At 40.3% G+C, this 27,429-nt stretch overlaps 2 protein-coding genes across 5 annotated transcripts; both read left to right on the top strand.

Annotated features, from left to right (window-relative positions):
• Positions 1-1,054: 1,054 nt before the first annotated feature.
• On the top strand, positions 1,055-7,173 carry dnajc4 (DnaJ (Hsp40) homolog, subfamily C, member 4). 4 transcript variants are annotated; one of them, XM_083890957.1, is made up of 10 exons: positions 1,069-1,128; positions 1,612-1,681; positions 1,794-1,865; positions 2,044-2,103; positions 2,501-2,625; positions 2,732-2,822; positions 3,313-3,494; positions 4,010-4,177; positions 6,044-6,130; positions 6,254-7,173. In XM_083890957.1, exons 5-10 carry the CDS (start codon positions 2,531-2,533, stop codon positions 6,348-6,350), a joined length of 720 nt encoding a protein of 239 aa, XP_083747083.1. In that variant the 5' UTR covers positions 1,069-1,128; positions 1,612-1,681; positions 1,794-1,865; positions 2,044-2,103; positions 2,501-2,530; the 3' UTR covers positions 6,351-7,173. The 4 variants fall into 4 exon arrangements, with proteins under 4 accessions (XP_083747081.1, XP_083747083.1, XP_083747082.1 ...); XM_083890956.1 differs by having other exon boundaries at positions 1,794-2,103; XM_083890955.1 differs by lacking the exons at positions 1,794-1,865; positions 2,044-2,103 and having other exon boundaries at positions 1,055-1,128.
• A 2,518-nt stretch (positions 7,174-9,691) lies between these two features.
• Positions 9,692-23,098, top strand: vegfba (vascular endothelial growth factor Ba; the record flags this gene model as incomplete). Its single annotated transcript, XM_083891705.1, has 8 exons — positions 9,692-9,769; positions 15,556-15,607; positions 15,697-15,893; positions 15,984-16,057; positions 16,177-16,212; positions 19,278-19,367; positions 21,725-21,952; positions 23,077-23,098. The coding sequence occupies 8 exons, from the start codon at positions 9,692-9,694 to the stop codon at positions 23,096-23,098; spliced, it is 777 nt and encodes a 258-aa protein (XP_083747831.1).
• Positions 23,099-27,429: the final 4,331 nt, after the last annotated feature.

Raw genomic sequence — 27,429 nt, forward strand, 5'->3', positions numbered from 1 at the left:
TAATCCTCCAGATACTCTTTTTTTTAATTAATATTATAGATTGACAGAACATTATAGTGTGAAATTAACAAATAGACAACAAACAGAACTGAAACTGAAATTAGGACCAAAATTACAGTGCTAAATACATTTAAAATAACAAACTGAATTCACGTTTTTATGACCAAATGTGAGCCAGCTCACTTTCTCTGGAATTAATCAAGCATAACATTGAACCACTAAAAGTAAAACCTTTCTGCTCATATGAATATAACCAGATTTATGATGCTAAATAAATCATTTGAAGTTTGTCAAGCGACCTGTAAAACAAAACAAACTTCCTGTCTTGACAATAAAAATAAAGCTCCAAAACATTGAGCCAAAACAGTTGAGACAATAGACTACTGATCACATATTTTACTTTCTACTCAAGTTATTACTCAAGTTATTACTCAAGTTAATTTGCTCTTTACACTCACAGATCAATTAACACGTGCTATGTTCAGCAAGTGAAAAAATATCCTTTCAAGTATTTTACAGAGTAAGGGGAAATGGCGATATTGTTAATTAAATTAAGTATTTTTGGGTGTTTTAACAGGAAAAAGCAACACATGTAATTGGAGTAGTCTTCTTGAAGCATATTGGCCATTTTGATCAATTAGATTAAATTAAGTCAATTATAAGCTGATATATTGCATTATGCAATCACTTCTGTAACCTGTTTTATAACAGGTTTGAGGTGACATTCAACTTCAACCAGAGTGTGAGGGCTGTGAATTTTTAAATGAATGTATGATGTAATATAATTTATGCAGTAGGATCCAGACACTTATTAGTTCAGAATAATCGCAAAGAAACTGTGTATTGTGTTTTTAAGGAAAGTGCTTATTTTATATTCTCTTTGCTGTAAATATCACCAGCCGAGATGGATCAAATTTAAGAAAACAATTAAACTATTTAAACATAATTTAAACACGTTTGTTCTGTTGAACATTATGTAAAATGACTTTTTGTTAAACACTGGTGCCTTTATTTTGAAAGTTGTTCTGTCGTTTCCGGTTGAGCATTATCTAAAGTTGGTGTCGCTGTTTATGCAACGGTCTCTCTCTGCACAGCGCCACTCTGTTGTTACGAAACAAAGTCCAGCTGGTTTGTCACTTTTCGTTCTTTGAATATTGGTTTAATATTTGCTCTATGTGTAAACATTTGTTTGTCAGTGTTGACCAGAACAGGCCAGCGTCATGAAATCATCGTTAGCATGCTAATGTTATCAACACACACACATTGACACTTAATCAAAGCCTTGAAGCTAACTGTGGCTAGCCGTCGCTCTGACTCCATTATTCCCGTTTGAAACTCGTGACTTTGCCTTTATTTCGCCAGGTTAGTTGTTGACATTCACACACACAAAGACACAAAGTCGCTCTGTAACTGGTGACGTAACGTATTAAAGTGGTAGTTAACCCACGATAGTGGTAAACTAACTTAGCATTCTCGTGGTCAACACGCCCCCACACAACAAAACAACACAGTGCATGTTTGTAAATGAATGACAGCTCTTATTTTGGTAGTTATTGTGTTAATATTCAATAGTTGTTCATGATTTAACTGAGTATTATTTCCACTCTCCAGACTCTTCACGTGCCACCAGATGAGAGCGGCTGTTGACTCCCCCAAAGTGTCATTGGAAACGCAGTGAAAGGTGAATACAAAAACGCAACGATTTCCATTAAAATGAATGAATTTAATCATGGATTAGCTTCAGAACGAGTAATTACATTAGACTACTAGTAAAGTCATCTCCTCTGTTTCAGTACAATGCCGTCCTACAGTCACACCAGTGATTTTTGCCATCACATATATCTCATTTATTCAGTTCTCCAAAGGTAATTCAATCAGTAGCATCTGATTTTTTGAAGGGGATTAACCTCTCATTCAAGAAGCCTATTCACCTTCTAACATCAACAACATGGCTTTTCAATATCTGTAGTTGACTCAGTGGTAGTTTCAGTCACACATTGGAGCAGCCGAGACTGTAATGAAACCACACTGCCCATTTCACAGAGGTTAAATCCTTGGGTTATACCACCAAATTCCTGATCGAAGGAGCCCCTTGGATTAGAGGTGAAACATCTTTAAAAATTGTTATTGTAATTTTTTTTCGTGGCGTTTTTAATGTTCCAGAGATGTAAAATAACTGGCAGATTAATCTGTAATGAAATCAGCAATTTCAGCACTAAATTTACATCTTTAAGCATTTTAGATATTTGTAGATATTTAATTTTTTTTAAAGTAAAGTAGACAGTTTGATTTCCTCAGCAGTTTATCTTCAGATTTTCATGGTTGGGAGATTTGTTAGAGATTTTAAGAAGAAATTCCCATGGCCATAATTCACAATGTTGCTCTCGTGTTTTAAAACTTTTTCCTTAAACCATAAGACTATGTCCTTTTAGTTGAAGAGGACTTTTTAAAGTGGTTAATATTCTTTCTCTTCAGTTGTCTTTCTGCTTCCTCTGTCCAGGTTGTCTGCGTGGATCCTCAGCATTCGTCCATGATGCAGCTCAAGGCTAAGCTGCGACTCTTTCAGAGTTGTCTTTGGTGCTGCAGGAGTAGACTGCGTCTGCTGTGCTACGTCTCCGCACACAGGTAGACTGTGAGTGTGTGTGTATGAGAAGGGTTTTGGATTTAATCAGAGTGACCATAATATGTATCCTGCTTTGGTTTGAACTTTGACTTATTTGCGTTCTCCCAGAAAACCTGTGAACTACTACAACCTCATGGGAGTGAAATCTGATGCCACTGTTGAGGAAATCAAAAAAGCTTTTTTTGACAAATCTAAGAAGGTAAAGTCTTTCTTCATCAGTAAACTGTGCGTTCATTTAAAAATAATAAAATAGTGGCCACTTGAGGGCAGTATTTCACATCCTGATCTCTCACTGACCCCACATTGAGTTTTCTTACTGTTTGTTTTCCTGTTGCTGTTCCAGTGTAAATAACGATGGACATGTATATTTACTTTGTGGTTGTGGCATAACTGAGGGGTGAAGCCACTCTCACGCTAGAGTAAAAAGCTTGTTTATTATACAATTCTGGGCTGAAGTCTTTGACCACCATTAGATTTGATGTAATAGCAATGCCATAATGATCAAATTTAAATTTTTAAAACACATTTTGACACATTACACTAAAACAATAGCACGACCCTGGCTTTCTAAAATCTGTAGTGGAACAGACATGAAAACAAGAAAGCTGGAGTTTGCACTGTTTAAAAGTATAAAACCCTACCGCTGTATGCCCGCTCATCACTGGTCCTCTGCTCCCATGCGAGTGTAGCTGCACCCAGACAGCGACCCATCAAACCCAGCGCTGCACAGCCAATTTGTGGAGCTGAATGAGGCGTATCGAGTGCTGAGCAAAGGGCAGAGCAGGAAGGAGTATGACTTCAAAATCAGACATAGATACACTGGGGGCCAGGCCTCGGCGTCTACCGCCGGTCACAACATCTACAAAAACAGGTGAAGATACACACAGTCTGTTAGATTGTGCTTGATGATGAACAGTGATAGATGGATGAACTGATTGCGTGTGTTATTTTTGCAGCAATAAATGCAGAAAGCACGTAGTTAATTTCAGCAGAAAAAAAAACTGTCAATTCAGTAGCAGATTGTTTCCATCAGCCTGTTTATTTACATTTTCATTTAAATACTTTCAACACAGTTAGTCTTTCTGGTCACAGTATGTCTTTCAAGCAGACTTACTGGAGTAGTTTCAATGTTGCACCACCTGCTTCTTATCTTGGTGAACTAACGCCCTATATTTGTTTAACATCAGTAGATGGAAACACACCTAAATGCACTTTTTTTCTTTTAAAGAAATTAAAATTTGCGATGCATTTGAATGAAAACCAGACACTTGATACAGAAACTGATTTATTGATGAAACATTGAGTCTTTCTGGTTTGCTGCAGATTCTAAAAAAAATATTGTTTAATGTGACAAATCATGATCTCATTTAACTGCTTCACCTTCAGTGCAGACACCCAGGAACACAATAACTACTGGGAGCAGTTTCATCAGGCTCCTCATGCTACGATGACGGCGGAGGAGAGGCAGAGGAGGAGGAAGATGAACCTCCGCCTGGTGGGCCTCTGTGTCCTAACTATAGTCCTCAGCATAGGAACCCACCTGGTCTTCTTCAGGTAAAGACTGCACACAGTGAGGTAGCCGCCTTATTGTCATCACTCTCTGAATGTGACACATTCAGTGTGAATGTTGGAAAGTGTTAGGAGACAAGCTAGAAACAATTCAACAATAAAACTATTAGTAATAACTGTCTTTAAAGAAGCTGCTGCCATTTTCATGGCTTCATCGTCAAACACCAAGTTCTTCCAAAGGACGTGTAGTTGTGTTTTAGTGTAGTTGTGTTTTAGTGTACCTTCAAGTGTAGTTGTGTTTTAGTGTACTTTCAAGTGGAGTTGTGTTTTAGTGTACCTTCAAGTGAAGTTGTGTTTTAGTGTACTTTCAAGTGTATTTGTGCTTAAGTGTACTTTCAAGTGTAGTTGAGATTAAGTGTACTTGCAAGTGTAGTTGTGTTTTAGTGTATTTTCCACTGTAGTTGTGTTTTAGTGTACTTTCAACTGTAGTTTATTGTACTTTCAAGTGCAGTTGTGTTTTAGTGTACTTTCAAGTGTAGTTGTGTTTTAGTGTACTTTCATGTGTTTTAGTGTACTTTCAAGTGTAGTTGTGCTTAAGTGTACTTTCAAGTGTAGTTGAGATTAAGTTTACTTGCAAGTGTAGTTGTGTTTTAATGTACTTTCAAGTGTAGTTGTGTTTTAGTGTAGAGGATGAAACGTACACAACAGTGGAGCCTTTTCTGCCTCAGTCTTGTGTGGATTTTGTGAGGGAAGTCTGTAGACATTAGCTGGTCATACACATACACTGTAAATAAAAACACTATTATAGCATTTGAGTTTTACATAATTATTGCATCTCCTTGTTCTCGTTGTTCGTTTGCAGAATTTATGTAAGAATGTCTGCATAAATAACTGGGACTGAAATAACCTTCCCCTGTTTCAAAGACCAGTAATTTGTCTGCTATGGAACATTAAAGTAAGTACAGTGCTGAAATAATAACCCCAATGCCGTTATCCTTAAATTAATCACAAATGGCACAAAAAAGCATCACATTTTGTGCCAATGTTATTGATGTCCACCGTGTTAAAAGATGTCACAGTATTCCCCACATCTGTCAATAATGGGCCCTTCCTTTGCACACCAGCCATTTTGACAGATCATAGTTGGGAAAATTCACAGGTGGAAATAATCAAACGGCTGAGTTCATTTAGCATCCTTATAAGGTCCAGTGTGAGGCTTCGTGCTGGCTTACATGAAGTGAACAGAGTCATTGTTGGTGTTATCAGTAACACCTGTGCTGTTGCTGCTAAAACATGTCATGGAAAGTGTTAAATTAGACAATAACTCGGGGTAATTAAAGTGACGTGTTCAGGCGATGCAGCATCAGATGCGTTAAAGGTGGAATGTGGTAACATTGATCACGTTTCTGTTCGACCAACAGGATGTTGGTTTTCTTGTTGCCGTGTACACAGTCAGTGTCTCACTGTTGAACAGGGACATTCCTGTGTGTGTCAGTGTTTGTTTGAGTGTGTGTATTTGTTTGTGGATGAGTCCCTGTCCACTTTCCTCTCGGCCCACTGTGAGGAAAGTGAGAGACATGGTGTTACATTTCTTCTGTGAAGTTTCAGCTGTGGTGTTGAGCCCTTTACTCGTATTTTATTTCTTTATGGCAGCAAACTCACACCCATATGAATGGGGATTGTTTGTGGACACGAGTCTGTGCCATGTGTCTTGACACAACCTCGGGGTCTGCTTGTGCCCTGTGTATTTATTTAGACACACTGACTCTCCTTTGTGGTGTGAAGAGCTGTTTTAACAGCTATACAAACTCATAAATGCAACTAAGCACACAGAGCGCCTGTCCCGCTCTAAATTCTGAGGTCAAGCAAAGTTATTCTGTTGTAAATCAAGCGTTTCTCCGACTCTGACAGGATATTGGATGACGTTCACTCCAACTACATGGACGAGAAAGATCGAGTCATCACACAAATTTACAACGACTCCAAAGACAAGGCCAAGTGAGCTTTTTTGTTTCTTTTCTTTGATCCCAGATCCCACATTTGTCCCGTGATCGTGCATGCGATGTGAGTTGTGTGATGCTCGATTCTGACGCAGAGTGTGTTCTGTGTCCTTTTCTTCAGGGTCAACGGTTTTAAGAAACAAACAGAAATCCTCCGGCAGAGGCAGGCAGCGTTCCTTGAGAAATACAGAAACCCCAGCAATGGAGAGGCCAAGTAGGAGCTGTGCTCTGTGACAGAATGGATGTGCTTCTAGTTTTAGAATTTAAATTGTTTTTAAGTTTTAAGCACCTGTGTTTTACATCAATCCAACCGCTGATGTGAAGAGACACAATAACTGGGTTGTGATGTAGGAAGGTTGCTCGCGGGGTTGAACATTGGAAATAACCTTTTATACTTGGCAGCATCTTTGAATGAGTTGGACTCGGATGAAAGTTCTCTACGGCTATTTTCCATAATGAACACTGTCAAACTGCCTCTAATGGACTCACTCATGCTGGTCATCTCAGCATGGTTTGTGGTGGTAAGTGCTGCACGAGCTGTAGCACAGATAACTGAGGATTCATGGTGCTTGCTACTGTCTTGGTTTGCACACAGAGAGGGACACAGCTGAGTATTCCTCTTGGTCTTTAAATGCCTCAGTCTGACCAGAGGATACGGTTGCAGACTCAGGTTTTTGGCCTTTTTTTTAGGTTTCTGTGGACTGGGCTGCTTTTGATTTTTTTAATTAGATCTCATTGTCAGACTGCTGTTCTTCTTTTTTCCCAAGACAAACCATTCAGAATTTAAACATTTGTTTAAGACGGAAACTATGAACAATTATATCATGACTCAATTAATGACACTGTGCCTTTAATTTATAATAATAATGTAGTCATTTTAAATGATATTGAGACTTGAGACAGATATTTCCACCAGAACAATATGAACCATTTTGCCTTTTTTGTTTGAAGGTGTTTTTTTTTCTTGGCGATCTCACCTGTCTTCTAGTCTGAGGCCATGTTGGGGATAAATGATTAAAAGATCAACCTTTTTCTCCTCAATCTTAACTTCTTGTTTGTTTCTTCTCTCATTCACACGTGTTTGGAGATACTGCATGTCAGGACTTAACAGTGACATCCTTACTTGCATAATCCTCATTTCCCTCCCAAGTATTAAAGACAATGTTGTACAAATATTTACACGTTCTTCAGCCGAAGACGTGACTTCGACGTCCAGCTGTAGAGCGTCTTTTCATGAGCAACCACACAGAAAAGATCATTATTTATCTACTTTGCTTTCGATTTTTTTTCCCATGATCTCCGCTCTTCAACGGCTAAATTCTCATTTAGAGTGATTTGCTGTAACAGCACATACAAAGCTGTGCTAATAACATTATCAGGTGTTTTCTCTTCAGGAATATTTGCACATGTATGGACTGAACTTATGGAATCTTAGAAATGTATATGAATTGTTTTTCAGGAAACACTAAAGCCTTTTCTTTTTTCTCCTCGCTGTGAGTCTTGTCTTGTCACCAGCGGCCCCCCGTCCTGAGACGTCAGCAGTAGATAACTTATCCCCCCGCATAGACTACAGACACCCTCACCCTCATGTGGCGTGTGAGTGGCCCGTCATAACCCAAACACGCCATAATGACTTGAGATTCTGGTGACAGCGTTCCTAGTATACACACACACACACACATACACAGACAGGAGACAAAGCTCCTGGGAAGGGGGAGCCACTAACCGGCTTAAAGACTATTGTATTTGATTATGATCTTTACTGTAAATGAGCTGCAGAATCAAAGTGTGGGGATGTCTCTGGCTGGGTGACGCTTACAGCTTAAACAGAAGTGTGTGTGAACTCATTTGACAGTTGTTTGAATCGGCTGGGATCAGCAATTTTTTTGTAAGCAATTGAATATTGGACCAAAACATGGTGTCTTCATCAGACAAAGTGCCTTAAAATGTCTTCATTCGAATACAAAAACCCACTTTTGCAGCCTTAAACTGACAATAATAATAATGTTACGGACATTTACTCTGACAACAGCAGTGTATTTTACAAACCAAACATTTAGTTTAGGCTAACAAATTTCAAAAATCACTCTATTTGAATCAGTTCATATTTCAGATGAGTTTTTCAGAATAAAAGCTCTCAACTCGATCACACACCTTAAATACAGCATTTACATTTTAGCATGTAGTTCTGTGTTTTAGTCTAGTTTTAACATGTTTAATGGTGTATATTTTATTATACTCTTCATGTGAAACCCTAACTACAACAACTCAGTTGCAGTATTTGTATGAACTATGTTAACTTATCCCTATTTTTTAAAAATACTATTATATTCTGTGGCTCCCTCAGCAAAATCATTGTTGATAATGTGTCAGTTCCTCATGCGACCACACAACCAAACATAAATAAATTGAAAGAGCTAACCTTTAAGTTTTAGAGTGGAAGACTTTTTCAGTGTGAGCACAGATTAATTATTATACAGATTATAATTCATTCAAACACATGAGTCCCCCCCCCTTCCCCTCGTGTAAGGGGCCCCTGAAGGGCCCCCGCCCCCCTTCTCACTGGGACCAGTAGAGACGCTGCACCTGTATCCAGTGCGCCGGTTGGAAAAAGTTGTTGGCGCAATGGTTACGCTGCGTGCGTCTCTCTCTCTCAAGGGCAAAGGAAATGAGGAAAGCGTTCACAACAACAAATGAATCGTGCTACCTCTCCTCTCCTGTCTCTCTGTGTGTGTGTGTGTGAAAGCGTGAGTGTGCTCTTCTGCCATGTCAGTGCAGGATGTTATTCTCGGTTTATTTATAAGAGGATAAAAAACGCGAAGATGCGCCCGGAGGGGAAACGTCACATTTTCAGTGGGAGCGACAGTGTGGAGAGCCTGTGACCGAGCCCGGGAGAGGAATATGCTGCACTGTGACTACGCACGTCCGCAAGCTTCGGATCACAACCGGAGAGACGTCCTATAGTTGGATGATGTGATTTTCTTTTTATGCAGGGATTTAAAAAGAAAAAAAGGATTTATGGTCACACCACGTTTCCGCGGGAGAACCTGGATGAGTCACGCTACCACGAAACCTCAGACCACTTTCCCGGGATCAGGACCAGTAACAGCGACTGTGTCCTAAATAGAGAAAAAATAGAGAAGCATCACTCAAAGTTTATACAAGTGTCATCAGGGATTTCGGGTCACGGTGCCACGGTTAGACCTGGTCTGTGTTCGTATAAACTCCTGGATGGATGGATGGATGGGCCTTTATTCCTCCGAAGATCAGAAGAAATTATAATTAAGAGTTCAGCTTGTGAATTATCTCTTGGTGCTTTTTTTTTCTCTTTAAATAAAGTTGATATTTCAGAATTGAAGATGTCCGCCACCATGGGAAGTTTTCCAACGAGGGAGCCTGGAGAATGAAAGCGGCATTTGTGCGTCTTTAACTGGACACTGAGCCCATTTGGAGACGGACGGATAAAACCACCTTGATTTCCCTCTCCCTCCTCTTCTTTTTTTTTTTTTTTTTGGATTAGTCCAAAACCATTTTTGCTTGCCCCTTGGACTCCTGCACAATGGGGATTATGCTTCAAGTTATTCTAGGAATGTTTCAGTTCCTGCTGCTCACCAGAATACCCACGTCTCATGCCAAGGTATGATCGCATTTGACCTCAAAAGACTGCATGGCTGAGGTGTCAGGCTGCCACCAGGCATGAGCTTAAATATTGCATGTTGTGTGTTGATATTCTCTTGATTGGCATTCATTAAGATAATCCCTTTATTAAACTGGTCTGGTCCAGATCATGTGGGGCTTTGTGGAAGGCATCCCCTAGGTCAATGACACCTGTCACTTCAGGCCCCTGGAATTCACCACAACACTGCTACTGTGTGTCGCTTTGCTTGTGTTTGCTCTCTATCATATTCTAATCCAGGGTTATTTGCTAATGAGGCGCCATTATGGACAAGCAGAGTTCATACACTGTGGTAAATAAGTTGCTAAACCGTCATTTTAAGGCTATTCATAACTTTTGGGTTGCCAGGTTGAAACAAATTCTGACATTGATCAATTTATAAGAGATTCCTGACTGAAGTCAGAAGAAGTTAAAGGTCCAGTATGTAACATTTAGGCTAGGTATACTGGCACAGATTGAATGTACTACCCATACGTTTGTTTGTATGAGTGTAGAATCACTTCAAAATAAAAGCTCTCCCTGTTTTTCATAGCCTTAGAATAAGCCTTTAAATTTGTACTCAAGACAATGGCCTTGCTGTAGGAGGCCGCCATCTTGTGCAGGCATGTTTCTACAGCAGCCTGAAAGGACAAACCAGTTAGAGTCTACGTTACATGTTTCCGAAGCGAACAAAGAAGAACAACATCCTTTTTGATTTGCTAAAGCCACCAGTTCCCTTAATTCGCTTAATTTTTTAGAAACTTTTTTAACTCTTGTGTCACATATGACGCTTTGAGCAGATCGGTCACTGTCTGTCGAAGTTGAAGAGCACTTCCTGTTTTGCGAATGGTTGAAATTTGTCAAAATTAAGATGGTCGCCATGGCCACGCCCCTTTTGAATCTGCAAGCCCTTTTGATAACGTTTCATCTTTGATGTGTCAGATGAGTTTGTTCATTTACGATGCTCAACTTCCTGTTGAGTTGAGGCCATTGTCTCAACAGACATTTTTGTTGATCTTGGGCCGTAACGTGTTCCCACCAACTTTCGTGAAATTTGGTGCAACTTATTTTCAACTTCGTCCTACCGGGTTTCAACTTTGGGGGCGCTACTGAGCCATTTTGTGCTATCTTACCCTTATTTTATAAACTTTTTCGCCACTTCTGATGTGAGTGCCAGTTTTCACCCGGTTCACCCACATTTAGGGCCTCAGAAATGCCAGGAATTCCAACAGGACCTCGCACCACTGTGTGAGTGCTCGGGCCCTAATAATATTAGCGGCGCTCCGTGACCCTCTGTTATTATTGTTAGCAGCACCAAGTGAAAGGGTTTGCTGTGTCTCCCGTCCTGGTTGGCACCATCCACTGACACCATTTCTACACAATTGACATGGTGTAATCTTGTTTACCAACAATGTCCTCAATTTGGGATGGAGGTAACGATCATTTCCCACTTTTCCAACTTCAACTTCTTCCTCTCCTGCATGCAAAGCTGGCTGTCTAAAGAAAGTCAAAACTTTGATCTCAAGATACTTCAAACCTGAGCAGGCTAAACGAAAGGGTCTATAAGTCCGTTGAATCAGACAAGCCAAATTGTTAATTGGACGCAGTTCATTCTTTTGAGGGTTTCATTTCAAAAAAGGATCCACATTCTGCCAGAAGTATAACAAGAGATCATGTGCACATTTCAGTGTAATGGACACGGGTTCTATTGCTAATGGAAAGAGGTGACATTGGGCATCCGTGCTGTGTGCCTCTTGACTCTCGATTGCAATTAGTATGGGTGGCGTAGTAAGTTAGTGCAAACACATGCTTGCTGAGATGAACAGAGGAGTCTGATCCAGGAGCAAAATGAATCGCCAAGGCCAAATTTCTGGAAGACTGTGAATAAATACTCCCACTGTATGGTGGTCAAAGGCCTTCTCAGCGTCTGGTGAGATAACTGCCTCAGGGACCTGTGTAGAGTGGGATGAATACATTACTTTAAGAAGCCTCCAAATGTTAGAAAATAAATGACAGATTGAGATCTGGTTTAAGACATGGAAAATGTAAATGTCATTGAGCTTTTATTTGATGTAGCTGTATTAATAAGATGAATTCCCCTTGGATCCACTACCAGATCACCATGATCATTTTCAATTTCAGGGATAAGTCTTGAGATTGCTTGTTGTCTCAGCTGATGTGCTAGCTTACTGTTCTTGTCGACATAGTCATATGTCTGACCACATGAATGCAGCTGTAACTGTTTGCCTTTTTTGTTGTAGATGGTAACTTTTATTCCAAATGTTCACTTTTTTTAAGAGTTCTAGTGTTGGGACACTAGCTTAGCAATAGTATACATTGATTCAACTAAATGCAGTAGTTGCTGCTTCTCTATTTTATTTCAATACATCGATTAAATTATCCCCCATGCTAATATGGAACTGTGTTATATATATTTATCAATGATAATATCTTGTGTTGTGAAATGTTATTATAAAACTTAATCTTAATCTGAGAGCAACTGCCTGTTATAGAGTTAACAAAATCAGCTTATTAGCTTTAAGTTCATGGATAAGCATAGTTTTTGTTTAATTTAAGATATAGAAAAAGTGTTTGGGTTGGACCTAGCAAGGAATAATCTGGCTGATAATCAGTCATAAAACTGTTTTTGTTTTGTTTTAACAGAGAATGTTTGTTCAGATTAAATGTAGCATGCTATTTAGCTTTAGCTTTACATGTAGTGGTAGGATAGTGCCAGGCTAGCTGTTCCTTCTTGTTTTGAGTCTAAGCAAAGCTAAGTTATCCTTAACCTAACTAAATTAACCAACTGGTGAATGGAGCTTTGTATTGACTGTACGTGAAAGTAACATCACATTTACTCTCAAGAAGTCATATTCATTTATGTTCAAATCCACTAAATGTCCTCTTGGAGGATCTTACAAGCTAGTTAGCTAAACTGACGAAGTATTTCTTCTGCTAGAGGAGATTTTTTTTTACAACTTCAACCTGGCAACCCAAAAACCTTTCTCTATAAACATGAACTATAAGCATTAATACATCATTTATCAACCAATAAGAGAGTGATTTATTGCTACAACCTGCCTTTTATTGTTAATCTCTGTGAATCACTTCAATAAAATTAGAAAATCAATGACTGTGAAATGACATGAACACTAATTTTATTAGCGCAGGGAAGAAAATCAGCTCATTAACAAATATAAATATTATTGGGATTTTTTTGATTGTGTCAGAAGGAATAGTGATATCCAATTCATAGTTACATTTTGTGATAATAAATTATAAGACAGGGGCTCAGTTCTCTGCAGCCACACACACTGACACATATATGGAGAGACATGCTGTTTTTTTTTATTTATGTCTGGAGACTTGTATCAGGAACATGTAGTGCTCTGAGGCGGTGTGGGATCCAGTCCTGACTTGGTACCTCTGTATATTGTTTGTTTTAGTCATTCATCATCCGAGACGCTACACGCCACATGGCGAGGAGCATCCTCACCTGCTCACAGCTGCTGTCTCACACCCAGCAGCACTCTGTGATCTCGTGCTGGCTGCTTCTCTGACTGCTTGTTTGAAAAAAAAAATTGAAAAAAAATAGGCTCATCGCCTTCCCTGCTGATGCGATGAGGGTTAGTGACAGTGTGGGGGACGTGGTGTATAGCTGTAGGGCAAGGTCTTTTTCACACACACACACACACACACACACACACACACACACACACACACACACACACACACACACACACACACACACACACACACACACACACACTCACACTCTTCTGTACAGTGTGTTCTGGGTGTGGTTCAGAGTTTGATGTGTCAGACAGACTGACAGCAATACCCCCAACAGATGGTGTGTGTGTGTATGTGTGTCAAAGACTAATACACAAAGACACACTTAGTTTAGCCTCATATATCAGTCACAAAATGGCCTCAGTCCCATTGTCTGAGTTAATCAGAACTAGTGCAGGTCAAATCTGTGTGTGTGTGTGTGTGTGTGTGTGTAAGGGGGTGGAGCAGTCAAAGGGGGGCCACTGGACAAAGTCTACATTCTCTTACATGTGGCCTTGGTCCTTACACACATGTCAAATAGCGGCAGTGTCTGTGTTAAAGTGAATAAAACAGGGCTGTGATTTTATCCTTTGCACAAGCGCAGGATTGTGAAATCACAACATTTTTACACAAGTCATTATTATTACATCCATTCAGAAACTTGCTCAAAGCTGAAAGACTCAACTTCTTGTCAGACGAACTACGCCGTCTAACAGCATTCACCTTGTATCCACCATGTTCTTGCAGGGGTGTTTATTATGACACAACACGACAATGGCTCTAAGGAAAACCTACGAAGCATAATCAACTCAATGACCTTAAAGTTCCAGATCGATCATACAGAGATCATACACATTCTTATATGTAGGTATACTATATTTAACTGTAAATATGTCCAATAAAGGTACCTAGACAAATGTAAGATTGCACTCCATAACTTGAGTAATCACAAATATTGTTTTCCCAGTGGTTACATCATAACTGTATGTGGAGTAAAGTGCACCTTGTGACATGTGAAATAAAAGTGGTCCTGCACACTCTGTGACAGCTCAGGGCTGAGAAATCCAGTGGCAGAATCCGTCATTATCTTACTCTGAACAGCTACTGAAAGTGTTCCACCAACCGTAATCTAGCAGACACGAGGGCAAAGGTAGCAGATACAGCTTCAGCAATCCAACCGCTCTGTCCCATAGACAGTCCTGCAAAATGGATTCCATGTGGAAACAGTGCCATTTCCACATACATGTTCAAATATGTTCCATATATTTTATAATAGAGTTTAAACTCTGGTGCATTAAATTTATCTGAGTACTCTCGGCCCGGCTTTCTCTCTCACATGTGTATCTGTGTTTCAAAGTTCATAGTTTTCACTTTCTTCCTGTCTCCTACCACCCTGAATTCCTTGTACTGTGAGGCCAGGTTTGATCCATTGTGGTGGTAATTAACAGGAAACACTGTCTTTATCTGCACCAGAAGCCTGGTACAACAAAGTCAAACTACAGGTTACAGGTGATGGATCAAAAGTTAGATTTCCTGGCTAAAAAACTGGGTCATATACTGATACGTTATTAGATTTTAGAGATGAAGGTTAGACTGTGAATTATCAAGTGCCAAAAAACATTCTTTCCAAGTTTAGGGGACATATTATGCAAAATCAACTTTTTAATCATTTAAATCCTTATATTTGGGACTCTCAGTTGGCAAAGTGTGAAAAAAGATGACTCACTCATGTTTTTGTGATCCTCACAGTCTAAGTACAGGAGATAAAACATGCGATATTGACTTCCGCGCTCACTGGGACGTCACAATGCGCTAAATTCCTGGAAAACCAGACGTCTGCAAAGATTTATCTGTCCAGTGGATACATGTTATATATGATGGCATTGTGCCTACTAGAGCCTGCAAATGATCACTTTTCCAAAGGCTAACTGCTGTTAGCTCCCAGTAGCCTCTGTGGCTGATGTCATGTCAAGTTTAGTTTTACTTTTTTACTTTTTTTTTAAGGTGGACCTAAAGAGATACTACTAAACAGAGCGTTCTGAACAGGGCTATTTTGGCAGGGTGATTGAACTGCTGTGGTGCTTCATCCTTATGGTATTTTGACCAAAGCATGTCACAGACATGTTCATTAGGGCACCAGGGAACAAGGTTAACTTGGAGAAATCGGGTATAATATGACTCCTTTAATTTTTCAATATGTTTATGTCTTCCTCTAGCTCGCTCACTGGCGGCCTGCAGACGCCCCCAAATCAAGAGAAGGTCGAGAAGGTACGCTCCCTGTTCCCACACAGATTTGTACTTGGTGCAGTTTAATAAAAGTAAAGTTAACATTTTATTTGTCCGTGTCGATCTGCCAGTGCGACGGTGGTTGGAGGTTTATTCAAGAAGTGGGTGTGAGCCTCGGGACACTTTGGTGGAAGTTTGGCGGGAGTTGCCGGGGGAAACCCATCACCTCTTCGTCCCGTCCTGTGTGTCTGTGAGGCGCTGTGGCGGCTGCTGCGCCGACGAGGCCCTGGAGTGTGTGCCCTCGCTCACTCACACGCTCACCATGGAGGTATCCACGCGCTAAAACCCCCTTGACGTGAACCCGGTGAGAGTGAGTGTGTGTGGTTTTGACCTGAGATCTGTTCTGATCTGTGTGCAGCTGATGAGGACCTCCTTCATGAAGCACGAGCTGATCGAGCTGCCCTTTGTCGAGCACAGCCAGTGTGAGTGCAGGTAACAAAAGAAAAACACTTTCAATATCTGTGCACAGAAGTAAAGATGCATTGTGTAACTGCTGTTCCTTCCCCTCAGTCTACCTTTATAATGACACCGGCTGTTTTATCTGTTTGCAGATTAAAAGAACAAGTCCAGCCAAAGCCTACTACAAGGTAACACCCTAAGTTTATCCCCTTCATTTTTGTTCTGGATTTGTTGTAAATTAGTCGTTTTGCGAGGTCTTCCATTGAGGACTTTTTCTAAACACTCACTTTCTACATCACCACCAAAATGTTAAAATGTCTGTGAGGAAATAATGTATTAAACCTCTTGTTTTGTCCAACCTCTGCCCTAATGATGCTGTTAACATTCTACTCTCGGTGCTACTAATGAAGAGGAGGTATTCACACTAGTGTTTGAGCGATAAACAGCTTTCCTCGACGTAACTGTCAGTGGCGTGACGATGTTAATAGACGTTGACTCTTGCATTCGTTAGTCAGTGCCAGCATGCATTAAAAGATAACATCAATGTCCGACGTCACACTTCAATATTTCACCTTTTAAACACAAGAACTTACCGATATATCGATGACTGAAGATGAAGTCCACGCTGAATTGTGACCCCATTTTCAAGTTAAACATAGAAGAATCAACCCATTTGTGCATGTTTGAGGGGGTGCATGTGAACAGGGATGCAGCAAAGTCTGGTACAAATCTAGCTTTGGCGGTCACCACCACCGTTTTCCCCTCATTACCCTACAACAAAAATTCAGCTTGAACTTTGTTAGACAGAGCACTAAGAAAGAGATGGCTCACCATTATGTAAAAATGATTGTAAGATAAGACTTTTACTGTTGCTATTTACATATTCCAAGCAGTTGCGCTGAAATGAAAGCTTCGTGTCCAGGAGGTGGTCATAATCTTGTGGGGAGTCAGCTGGGACTGACAGCCGTACACTGGGAAACAGCCACTGCTCTCGGGTTCCTGATGTCTGTTTGTGTGCCTTGTCCTGGCAGGTCCAACCAGACAATCATATAATTGCATCTTTAATGTTTATGTCCCCCAGCTTCCTGTTAGGATATGGATATAAATAAAGGATTCCAATGTATGTGTGCATTAAAAGTCACTCAGGGTTTATGTATGTGTGTATGTGTGTGTGTGTGTGTGATTTTATTACACTTGCCATAGAAGTGTAATGTAAATATAATGTGTTTAAATGTGAGATAATACTTGTTTTTCGGGTGGTATGTGTAAATGTGTGTTTGTCCCTCTGCAAGTTAGCATCTGTGTGACTCTCTCCCAGCGTCCCCTGGGACGGCCCTCATCCTGTTGTCACCATAGTGATGATTTTTATCTCTGCTGCCATGTGCCCTCTCACAAACTGACGGGGCAGAGTCATGCATCCATGATAGTAAATTAAACCCCGCTAAGACAACAACAACAACAGCAGCAGCAGCAGAGTCTGTTAATAATGTCAGGCTAAGCTGGTAAAAAAACAGAATTTGCTATAAGACAGTTTGCAGTGAACGGGGTGTGATAACTGTGAGGCAGAGACGCTGGAAAGCCTACAACAACAACTGTAGGCAGATGCACTCTGATGCTCTGACGACATCAGCATTAAATCAACTCACACTGTCAGACATAAGAGAACAGGAACCAACAGCTGTGCACTGATCTGACCTTCTAAACGTCATTGTTTCATTTCAATGTCATGGAGTAATGTAAAAGAAAGAGTAATGAGACCCAGATCGTCAACCTCACTAACCGCTACTGTGAAATTAACAACGTTTTCCATTCATATTTGTTCTCACGTGAAAGAGTGAAGACGTATTATCAAATGTAAGAAGTTGTGAGAAGTTTGTTTTACCTTAAAAAACATTGAGATGGAAATCTCTTTTTCCAAGAGGGATCTGACCAAGAGGTCAGCAGCACACGTCATAGTAAATACAGTACAGATTTACAAACAATCGTTTCTGACAAGTTGAGACAGTAGATCGTACCAAAGGGGGCGACTCCTCCTTTCCCAAGAGCATCAGGGAACTACGCTTGCCATCACATACCAGAAAGAATGTCAGTCTTCTTTGTTTCTACTTCACTTATGAAAGATTTCCCGGGCCCTTTTTGTGTTTTCACTCACACTCCAACCTTTGAAGACTTCTGACTTTACTCGCGCAATGTTGCTGCTGCGTCCGTCTGTCTTGAAAATAAAACAAATCACTTGCTTAGTGCAGCGTGGGAATGTCACCGGGTGACACAATATCTAAACACGGCGATGAGAAACAGTGAAGCCGATAGACTTAATCAGCCAACTGCAGCTTTAAAGTGATTATACGCTTATACAAACATTATTAAAGGCGCCATATGTAAAGATGTGGCCAAAAACGGTTACTACACTCAAATTAAAAATTTTTAGTTTTAGTTTTCTCTGCCATTGTAGCTCAGATGTAACTGGCAACCCCTGGTTGCTCGGCAGCTGAGACTCGACTGTCTGCAATGATTGGAAGACGGCGGTAGGTGGCGCAACCTGCCAAAACATGATTTCAAAACATAAACATGATTTGCAGTCTGCAAAACATTTTTTTTTATACGAATATTTTGGCCGTACTGTTGTTGGTGAGTTCAGTTTGTTATATGAACATTATTCCTGAGTCTCTGTGACATATTAGGAGGATTTGATGGCCAGTTGCTTTAATAAATAATGCACCTTTAAGTGTAGGCTATTTCATATCGAAATCACATCGGATAATAAAGTAACATGCGAATTGCAATTATGAAGCAGAATGGTTCCCGGCTATTTCTGGTGCATTCATATGCAATTTCAATGTAGTCGTAGCTGATTCTAACAATAGTATACACCGATTGTCTTTTATTTACAGTATAACTGTACGCCATATTTGTACTACGTGCTTTACATTTATTCAAGCCATCAGATAAAGGTAGTGGAGTAGCAGTACAGAGGCGTGAGACTGCACTGTATTGTTCTTTTAATGTTCAGATTGAGTTCAATCCCATCACTGGTTCCTACAAGCTTTAAAAAGAATAAGCAAATAAGATGAGGAAACACTCGGAAACCGTGGGGCGGATTAAGGAGCGAGGTCAAATCTTTGCATCAGTGTTTTGCATAAAATGTATGTGTTATGTGTAAATAATGTAATATATGTAATATATAAATAATGTAACTAATCTCCTGACCTTGTGATAATCTGTTACACTGTGTGTGTGTGTCTAATATTCTCAGGTTGCCTTTGAAGCCGACAAGAAATGAGAAGAAGAAGAAGAAGGAGAGAGGGAAGTCCAGTCAGAAGACACATGGATCCACCAGTGCTGCGTACGTTCAGTTCTCAGCACACACCTTTCAGTTTGTTTGACAAGTTGTTTCCGGGTTTTGACTCGTGTTAGTTAGTATTTTTCAGCCTCAGTGAGAATATTTGGATTAGCAACAAAAAAAACTAGGTTATCTGGTCTACATTATTACTGAAGGACAATTTGTTTTACAGCCACACCATTCAAGTCAAGGTCACACACACACACGCACATTTGTTTTTATGTCTTAGTGAGGACACATCATAGACTATAAACATAGAACATAAACATAGAATGCATTCCCTAACCCCTTACCTTAACCATCACAGTTAAGTGCCTCGCTCTTGACCTAACCCTAACATGAACCTAATGTTAACCTTAACCATAAAACCAAGTCTTAACCCTGTAAGACCCACCGTTGTAAAATTACTACGTTAACTTTAGCCATCCCAATTATATTTTATCTGTTTTTTGTTCAGTCTCACAATGTTGGTGGATGTTACATTTGTTTAGTCCCAAGTCCCACTTTATGGCCATGAACGCACACAACCTCTCAAGATTTCCTCCGAACAAAATCTCTTTGTTTCATTGGACTGGATTCATCAGATTCAAGTGACAAAATGTAGGTTTGTATGTTTTTGGTCCCCACAAAGATACAAATACAAGTACACACACATACAATCGACTCAGGAAAACAGTTTGATATTTTGCATTTACTCTGATCAGCGATATGACACAATAAAGTAGAATGGTTCAAAGCAGAGTGTGTACATCAGTCAAGGCCAAAAAGTCACGTGTCTGTTTGTCTGTCAGTCAGGAAGTAGCTTGATAGTCAGCACCAAAGTGTACACACTCACATTTCAATGCCATAAATAATGTCTGTGAAATGTACAAAAGTGGTCCTTTAACTAGATCCACACCAGTGTCATTGTTTCCTCTGGCCCATCACTGTAAATCAGTTACATAATTTTCGCATAAAGCTGCTGACAAACAAACACGGGCTGTGTTTAACGTACCCGTCTTGATGGAGCATTGCAGGACAAACCGTTTAACACTCTTTTTCATCCACTTTGCTGTCAGTCACTTGCGTCCCCCCCTCACATCCCACTCCACAGGGGCAGAGGTTGCTGGGTTTGGGTGTGATATCCCTCAGTAGCCATCCATCACTCAGAACAGGCTTTATTCAGACCCTGGCAGGGGTAAAATCTGTGTAATTTGCCCCCAAATGCCACATCTCTGTTCATGCAAGTGGCAGGCGTGGTCACCAGAATCAGAACAAAGATGGCCCCTCTCCGCCTCATTAACTAACTTCATTAAGGTCGTCAGCCTTTCCCGGAGAACATAGGCAGAAGCAGCTCCAGACTAAGTGAAAGTACAGAGTGTCTGGAAGAGGAGTGGAAGGCCTCACAGGCGAGTGACTATGCCCATCACAGGAAAGTGACAATATCCATGGTAACGTACAGATGGTCAGGGGACGCAGAGAGAGTTGGTCAGCAGCTGAGGAAACAATATCCCACATTTGTAATGCACCTCCCACACTGAATTCAAACAGGCTCTGGGCAGGTTTAAACAAGGTCGGCCTTTTATTTATAGCCCAATATGGAATCCAGTGTTGTAATGTAACAAAGCTCAAATACTTTGTTACTGGCATTTCATTATATTTCTAGCAAACTATACTCCACTACATTTCCTCTAACTATCTTGTTACTTGTTACTACCAAATAAAATCAGAAGAAGAAGAAGAAGAGTTGGTAACGGTCTGTAATTATATAGAGCTTTTCTAGTCTTGGTGAGCTGCTTTACACTATAGTTTTGTCATTCACATGCTTCAACATGGGGTTAAGTCTTGCTCAAGGACACATATAGACTCCAATCTTAGAAATAAGGGTTCCAAAAGTGTCCTTCTACAAGGGCTAAGGTTCCACCTGGAACCATTTGTTTTTCAAGGCTTCTTGGTAACACTGGTAACACTGGTGGTTCCAGTAAGAACCATTTTGATCCAGAGAACCCTTTAAAATCCCTTTCCTGAATAAGGGTTCTTGGTAACACTAAGGGGTTCTCCTATGAGGACAAACCGAAGAACCTTATATGGTTCTACTTGGCACTTTTATTTCTAAGAGTGTAGCAGAGTCAGGAATTGAACCCACAACCTTACATTTTATATCAGATCAATTACTTTTGATACTTAAGTACAGTAAATGTCATATACTTTAAGACTTTTACTTAAGTAATATAATAAAACAGTGACTTCAACTTCTAACAAAGTCAGAACCTGTACTTTTACTTTAAGTATGCCTTTTAGGGACTTCATACAAGTCTTGTCTGATAAGAGCACAGCTATAGATTCTTGTTAATCAACGTCATTGTAATTCTTCCATCCAGGACCCATGTTCCCCCAAGTCTTTCCCCAACAACCCCTTCTCCAACAACAACCCCTTCTCCCACCACCGTCTCTTCCTCTCCATCTCCATCTCCATCCTCGAAGCCTTGTCACCACTCGTGCAAAGGAAGGAAGTGGACGTTGGACGCAGAGTCGTGTCAGTGCCGCTGCACCATCAGTGCTGAGAGCTGCAGCCAGAAAGGCCGGAGGCTCAACCCTCACCGCTGCAGGTCAGTCCACACATGGAATCAATCCACATCTGTTCCTGTATCTGTTGTTTGTTAGTTTTGAATATATTGGAGTCTACCTTTGACATTATACATTGAACTCACAGGCAGTCAGTAAAAATAGTTCTCACTCCACAATGTCTTCCCAGGGGCCACTGAGGGTTTGGTCAGTAAGGGTCCGGTCCAGTGAAACAAAGTCCAACTTTTCAAGAAAAAGACTTTGAATTAATAATATTTATGATGATAGTTCACAATTCCAAAATAAAAGTTTTTTTGAGATTTGGAATGATAAATAGTTCACAATATAAATATATACTTATGATGCAAAAGCCATACAGAAATGACTCATTATTACTTTTAAGTGGCAGGCCACATGAAAATGATTGGGGGAGAGCCACAATTTTGAGACCTCTGCATTAGAGGCATAAATCAATAACTGCTCCATAAAAGAATGGAACCCTTAATTATCACAGTGAATGATTTTCTGTGTGGTTTTGAATCCATCCCTCGCTGGGGCGATGTTATTATTATTTGTCATTGTTTTACTGTCAATTAATTATACAAGTTATATCAGGAAAGAGTGTTTTGAGCAGTACTATACTGTATATGCAACTTAAAAATATCTACCTCCATATAAAGCATTTAGAGAGTGCAAAGCTTTGCTTAGGTCACTAAGTTTCTTATTCACGTCAACACCAAAAATCTAATCATTTTCTTCCTTAGGCTATAAAATACTTTTGTGAGTAATGCTGCTCACAGACAGACAGAAAGACCATCGCAGCCAAAAGGATAAGCTGCTTGGCAGATGTAATTCAAGACTGTAATATTACTGATCAGATGCTTGAGCGTGTGATGCTATGATGAGAAAGCATTGCTGGAGCCTGCAGTCACTGTGAGACTATAAGTCAAAGTGTCCTTGAGCAAGACAATGAGCTGCACCCAGTAAAGTGGATAAATCTTTTTTTTGTCTCTGTGCTCTCACTGGGAGATATGTTTTCTCTGAGGATGATTCTCCGTGTCTTGGACTGGTTCATGTTGTATCCTAGTACTTCAAACAAACACACATGACTCCTATTCAGCTGTCAAAAGATTTAAGGCTTAAACCTTTATTATTTATCTTCTTCTAGGTGTGACGCCATGAGGACTTGATGTGTCTGTCCACCTTCATTTCACCCCACCTTTACTCCACCTCACCCTGCTGATTCATTGTCCACTCTCAGCGTCACTGCCATGGAGCATGCAGACACCTGGACATCTAGTATGTCACACTGAAGGAAAAACATTATTAGCAGAAGCACACTCACAAAGCAGTAGCAGCATTCAAGTAAAGCAACACGTGCAGCATTACAGCCTCTATACACTGTAGATCTGTGTGTGTGTGTGTGTGTGTGTGTGTGTGTCTGTGTGTAGCCAAACATCTTGTCACCTGCTCGCTCGCTGCTGTGGAACTGCCTCCATCAGTCCATGTGTGCATGTATGTCACAGAGCTCATTCCATGAGTGGAAGATGAAGTGGCAGAAACATTAAGACCTTGACAGACATGAGGGAGGGGGGGGGGGGATAAGAAACGTCTTCCTTCCTGTGGCTTTGGAGCCGTGGACGAACCTGAGACGAGGAGGAACAACAGAGAAGAAGTGGACTGGTCTTGTATGAGCATCCGTGCAAGACTGCGAGTTGCTGCTCACATAGAAAAACCACTGAGAACAGACTGTTGGTGAACACACACATATACACATACCAGGAGAACACAGGACATGATCATGAACTGGCTCCCCAGTGTGCGGTGGACGTATAGCTGAGCTGAACACAGGGATGGAGTGTATCTGTGTGGTCTCCCTGTGAAAGACCCAGATGGGATATCCCTGCAGCCGTTCTTTCTCATTCAAAGAGTGGCTCTCTGAGCTGCTTTCTGGCATTTGTTTAATTTTGGCCTTTTGTCTCCATCTTTTTTTTCCTCGGCACCTCGACTGAAAGCAGCCGCTTTGCCTCCCTCTCGCCTCTCTTTTAGGCAGTGAGGAGAATGACAATAATGAGGACCTGGCGGCTGTCCACCACTTCACACACAAACATTCACACTTATAATACCAGGAACACAGACATCACTGCAAAGGCAGACACACATTCACTCTGTGCTATAGCAGGCACACACACACATATATAAATATATATATATATATATAGTATACACACAGACATGTATACACAATGTGAAATGATTGCAGGTAGCTTTAAGCTTTTTAGACGCGTAGATTTGCGATTTAATGCAACATTTGTCCATTGTCTTATTCTTCACATTGTGTTATATGCCCGTGTTTTATATTTTTATTCTAATTTTGTAAAGTTGATTGAAAAGATATTCTATATTGCAGAATGTGTCTTTGTTTTGTTTTTGTTCATCCTTAATCCATCTGCATAAAGAGTCACGCTGGGTGGCCGTCGACTATGAACACGCTCGGTGTCCAAACCGATACCCAAATGTATTGAATTTAAACAGAGAGGGCTTACACGGGCCTTAAAGGAGACGATATACCATTATAAAGTGTATTAAAGTCATGCAGTGTCGTCCACAGCACTCAGAAACCAAGCAAAGAGCAGTTCCCAGTGCTGTGAAAGGAAAACATGGCTGTTGTTGTTACAGGGATGGAGAGAGTGTTATTCATTTGGAACATAACTTGTTTATATTCTGACTGAATCTCACACTTTAACTGCGTGATAGCTCACTGCTGCTTGGCTGCTGGGATGTGAACTGTGACTGTCAGTATGACAAGCTGGAGGTTGAACCTCTGCTGCCAGCGACGTGGACCCATTTCCGACACGCATTCAGTGCCTGTGTTCAATTCTACCAGTCACAAGGTCTACCAGTCAGTCTGAGCGCCATGAGAAACTCTGAAACTCCATGACTCACATCCATTCTTTCCCCCCCTGTCGTCCTGCTGATTGAAGAATAGTCGCCCTGAAATAGAGCGCAGACCACAGTCTGAATGATTTCTGTGTTCGCCTCGAAGCAAAAGAACTTTGTTATAGTGGCTTGTGTCATAAGCTCTGTATTTATACTCTCCGGAGATGAGATTTTTTTTTCTCCATGCTCAACTTCATTGTCCAGTGTTTGTTATGACTTGTCAATCAATGCTTCAATCACTACCTCTATATCATGACATATTAATGACCAAGTATTAGAGCATCGTTGTTACTTTCTCTGTGTTACTTCAGACCTCTTCTCAAGATTATGATGTTGTTTTTTTTATTTACACTTAGCAATAAGCACAGTCTCCAGTGTAGAAACTATATGTAGTGATAATCACTGATTAAAAAAAGGAACCTGGAGGAGACGAGTGTCTGTTAATGGATTATCGACCAGACACTGTGTGATAACGTGGATAACAGGAGATTGTTTTCCAAAGCTTTTGTAGCCTCAATTTACTAGCGACTGTCCGTGGCTTTAAAAAACGGTTTTCATGTTTTGGGAGTTAATTGAAAAGATTGATACAGCGGCCGTGCTATATACAGTAAACACGTAATAGGTTTATGGGAATTCATGTCCTAAATTAATTTATATTGAGTCTTAACATTTGCTCGCAGCTAGAAAACAGTCTGACTCACAACTCTGTGTAAAACAGTTTATTATGTTTTTACACCTATAACAGTTTGGACTTAGCGAGTGATAAATAGCTAATTAATCAGGGAGTTAAGCGATAAGTAGATGTTGTTACCTTTGGACAAAGCCGGGTCGTTTCATCCATTTCCTAGAAAAATTAAGATAAATACTCCTATCATCTTGTCGTCTTATTTTAATTGAACTCTTTTCATAGTGGTGCATTTGTTACCGGTGTGAACTGACTCATATTCCAAGCTTAATTTCTTATTAATAATAATAATAATATATATATTTTTTTTTTTTTTAACAAGCAAGCAAATGCTTTGGGAAACTGTGAACCTCAGTCCAGATTACACTTGTGTTGTGGATTAGCCAAACAACAACACATTTCTGTTGAAGGCAGAACTGAAGGACTTGGAATGAACAGATCCACCCTTAAAAGACACGCATTATGTTAAAGACATTCCACCACATAGAGCTGTGGTCCCGCTTAGGTAACTCCGGCTATTACACCTTGTGACCCGATTGTCTTATTTAAAATATTTATTCTGCATCACAGCCCTTTTAAAAGCGTAGAGCTCGGACATGTTAGTATCCTCTCCAAGTGTCCCGACCCCGTGTCAGTCTCGAGTATCAGTGTGCTTAATATCTGCACCGTCTATGTTTGCACTGTAAAGGTAGCCCTGTTCTCGCCTTCAGTGTCTTAGCAGCCTTTAGAGACCCCGTACTAACGATGTAACATTTTATAATCTCTAATACTCAGCCACGTCCTTGTGTATGATGTACAGCATATGTTAGAAATGCATTTGTAACTTAATTTCAGCTGTATACTTTGCAGTGAATGACACTCTTTTTTGCTGCTACACCATCTGTGCCCTACATTATGATGTCTTTGTAGAGAACAATGCAGTTGTATGTCGTATTAGTATAATTGCCATTTAATCAACTTAAATGTCCACATGAAAAATGTTTATTGCATTGTCAAAAAAAAAAAGAAGATATATATTGAAAATGACACCAGGATACAAGAGTGATGTTACAGATGTTATTAAAGGAAATGTCTTATTTTTCATATAAACCTCTCCTCTTCTTCCTGTGGCTGTTTGTCTGCGCTGCCGTGTCTCGTCCCTCTGGTTTGACCTCAGCTCCATCTCCTCTGCCCGTCCCCCCCCCCTGTGTTGCTTTAGTTTTAATCTCTCATTGGACAATAATGAAAGGCAAACAGGCATTTTTGATTACAGTGCCACCCTGCAGTGACGTATGGTGTTATGAGACATAATATTGTTACCTCTCCTCCTCTCACAGTGTTCTGCTGAGTCAGGCGCTCGTCAAGTACAAAGGTGTGAAGCCGTACACTGTGTGCATGTGGAAAATTACTCATTTACCCATGAACACTGTGTCTGCTGCTGTGTATTTGTTTTTTTGCTTCATTTTATTTTATTGGCTAGTATTGTCATCTTTGTTTATTGGAGAGCAGAAGTGCAGCAGTATGGATTCCTGCCTTCTGTGCTTTTATTACTAATAGTCTCAAACCTCACATAAAAGATAAAAACAAGATCTTACTACTTTACTTTAATAAACCAAAATATGATTTAGTCAGAGGGCATTCTGCTCAGTGAGGCGTGCGTTTATATCTGCCTTGTAAAATTCTGTTTAATCAAATGCAACTCTCATAAAACACTTGACATCAAAGCATGACTGAAATGACTATTACATCTTCACCTCGACTCACCAAAACAGGCAGTAAGGAGATGCAAATAAATGCATCAATATCATTTTAATTCTTTAAGGTACTACTCAACCATTTGGTCGACCACACTTTAAGTCACTATATCTCATTGAAAAATGCATCAAGCTGAACTCACTAACACTTAATGTGACTTGT

The sequence above is a fragment of the Microchirus variegatus genome (assembly GCF_963457635.1).
Source record: "Microchirus variegatus genome assembly, chromosome: 6".
NCBI lineage: Eukaryota > Metazoa > Chordata > Actinopteri > Pleuronectiformes > Soleidae > Microchirus > Microchirus variegatus.

Bases quoted from the DNA above. Each gene is read 5' to 3' on its own strand.
- dnajc4 (XM_083890955.1), top strand. From the start codon at position 2,531: ATGATGCAGCTCAAGGCTAAGCTGCGACTCTTTCAGAGTTGTCTTTGG. The intron at 3,495-4,009 runs GTGAAGATACAC...CTTCACCTTCAG, and splicing joins CACAACATCTACAAAAACAG to TGCAGACACCCAGGAACACA. The intron at 4,178-6,043 runs GTAAAGACTGCA...CGACTCTGACAG, and splicing joins ACCCACCTGGTCTTCTTCAG to GATATTGGATGACGTTCACT.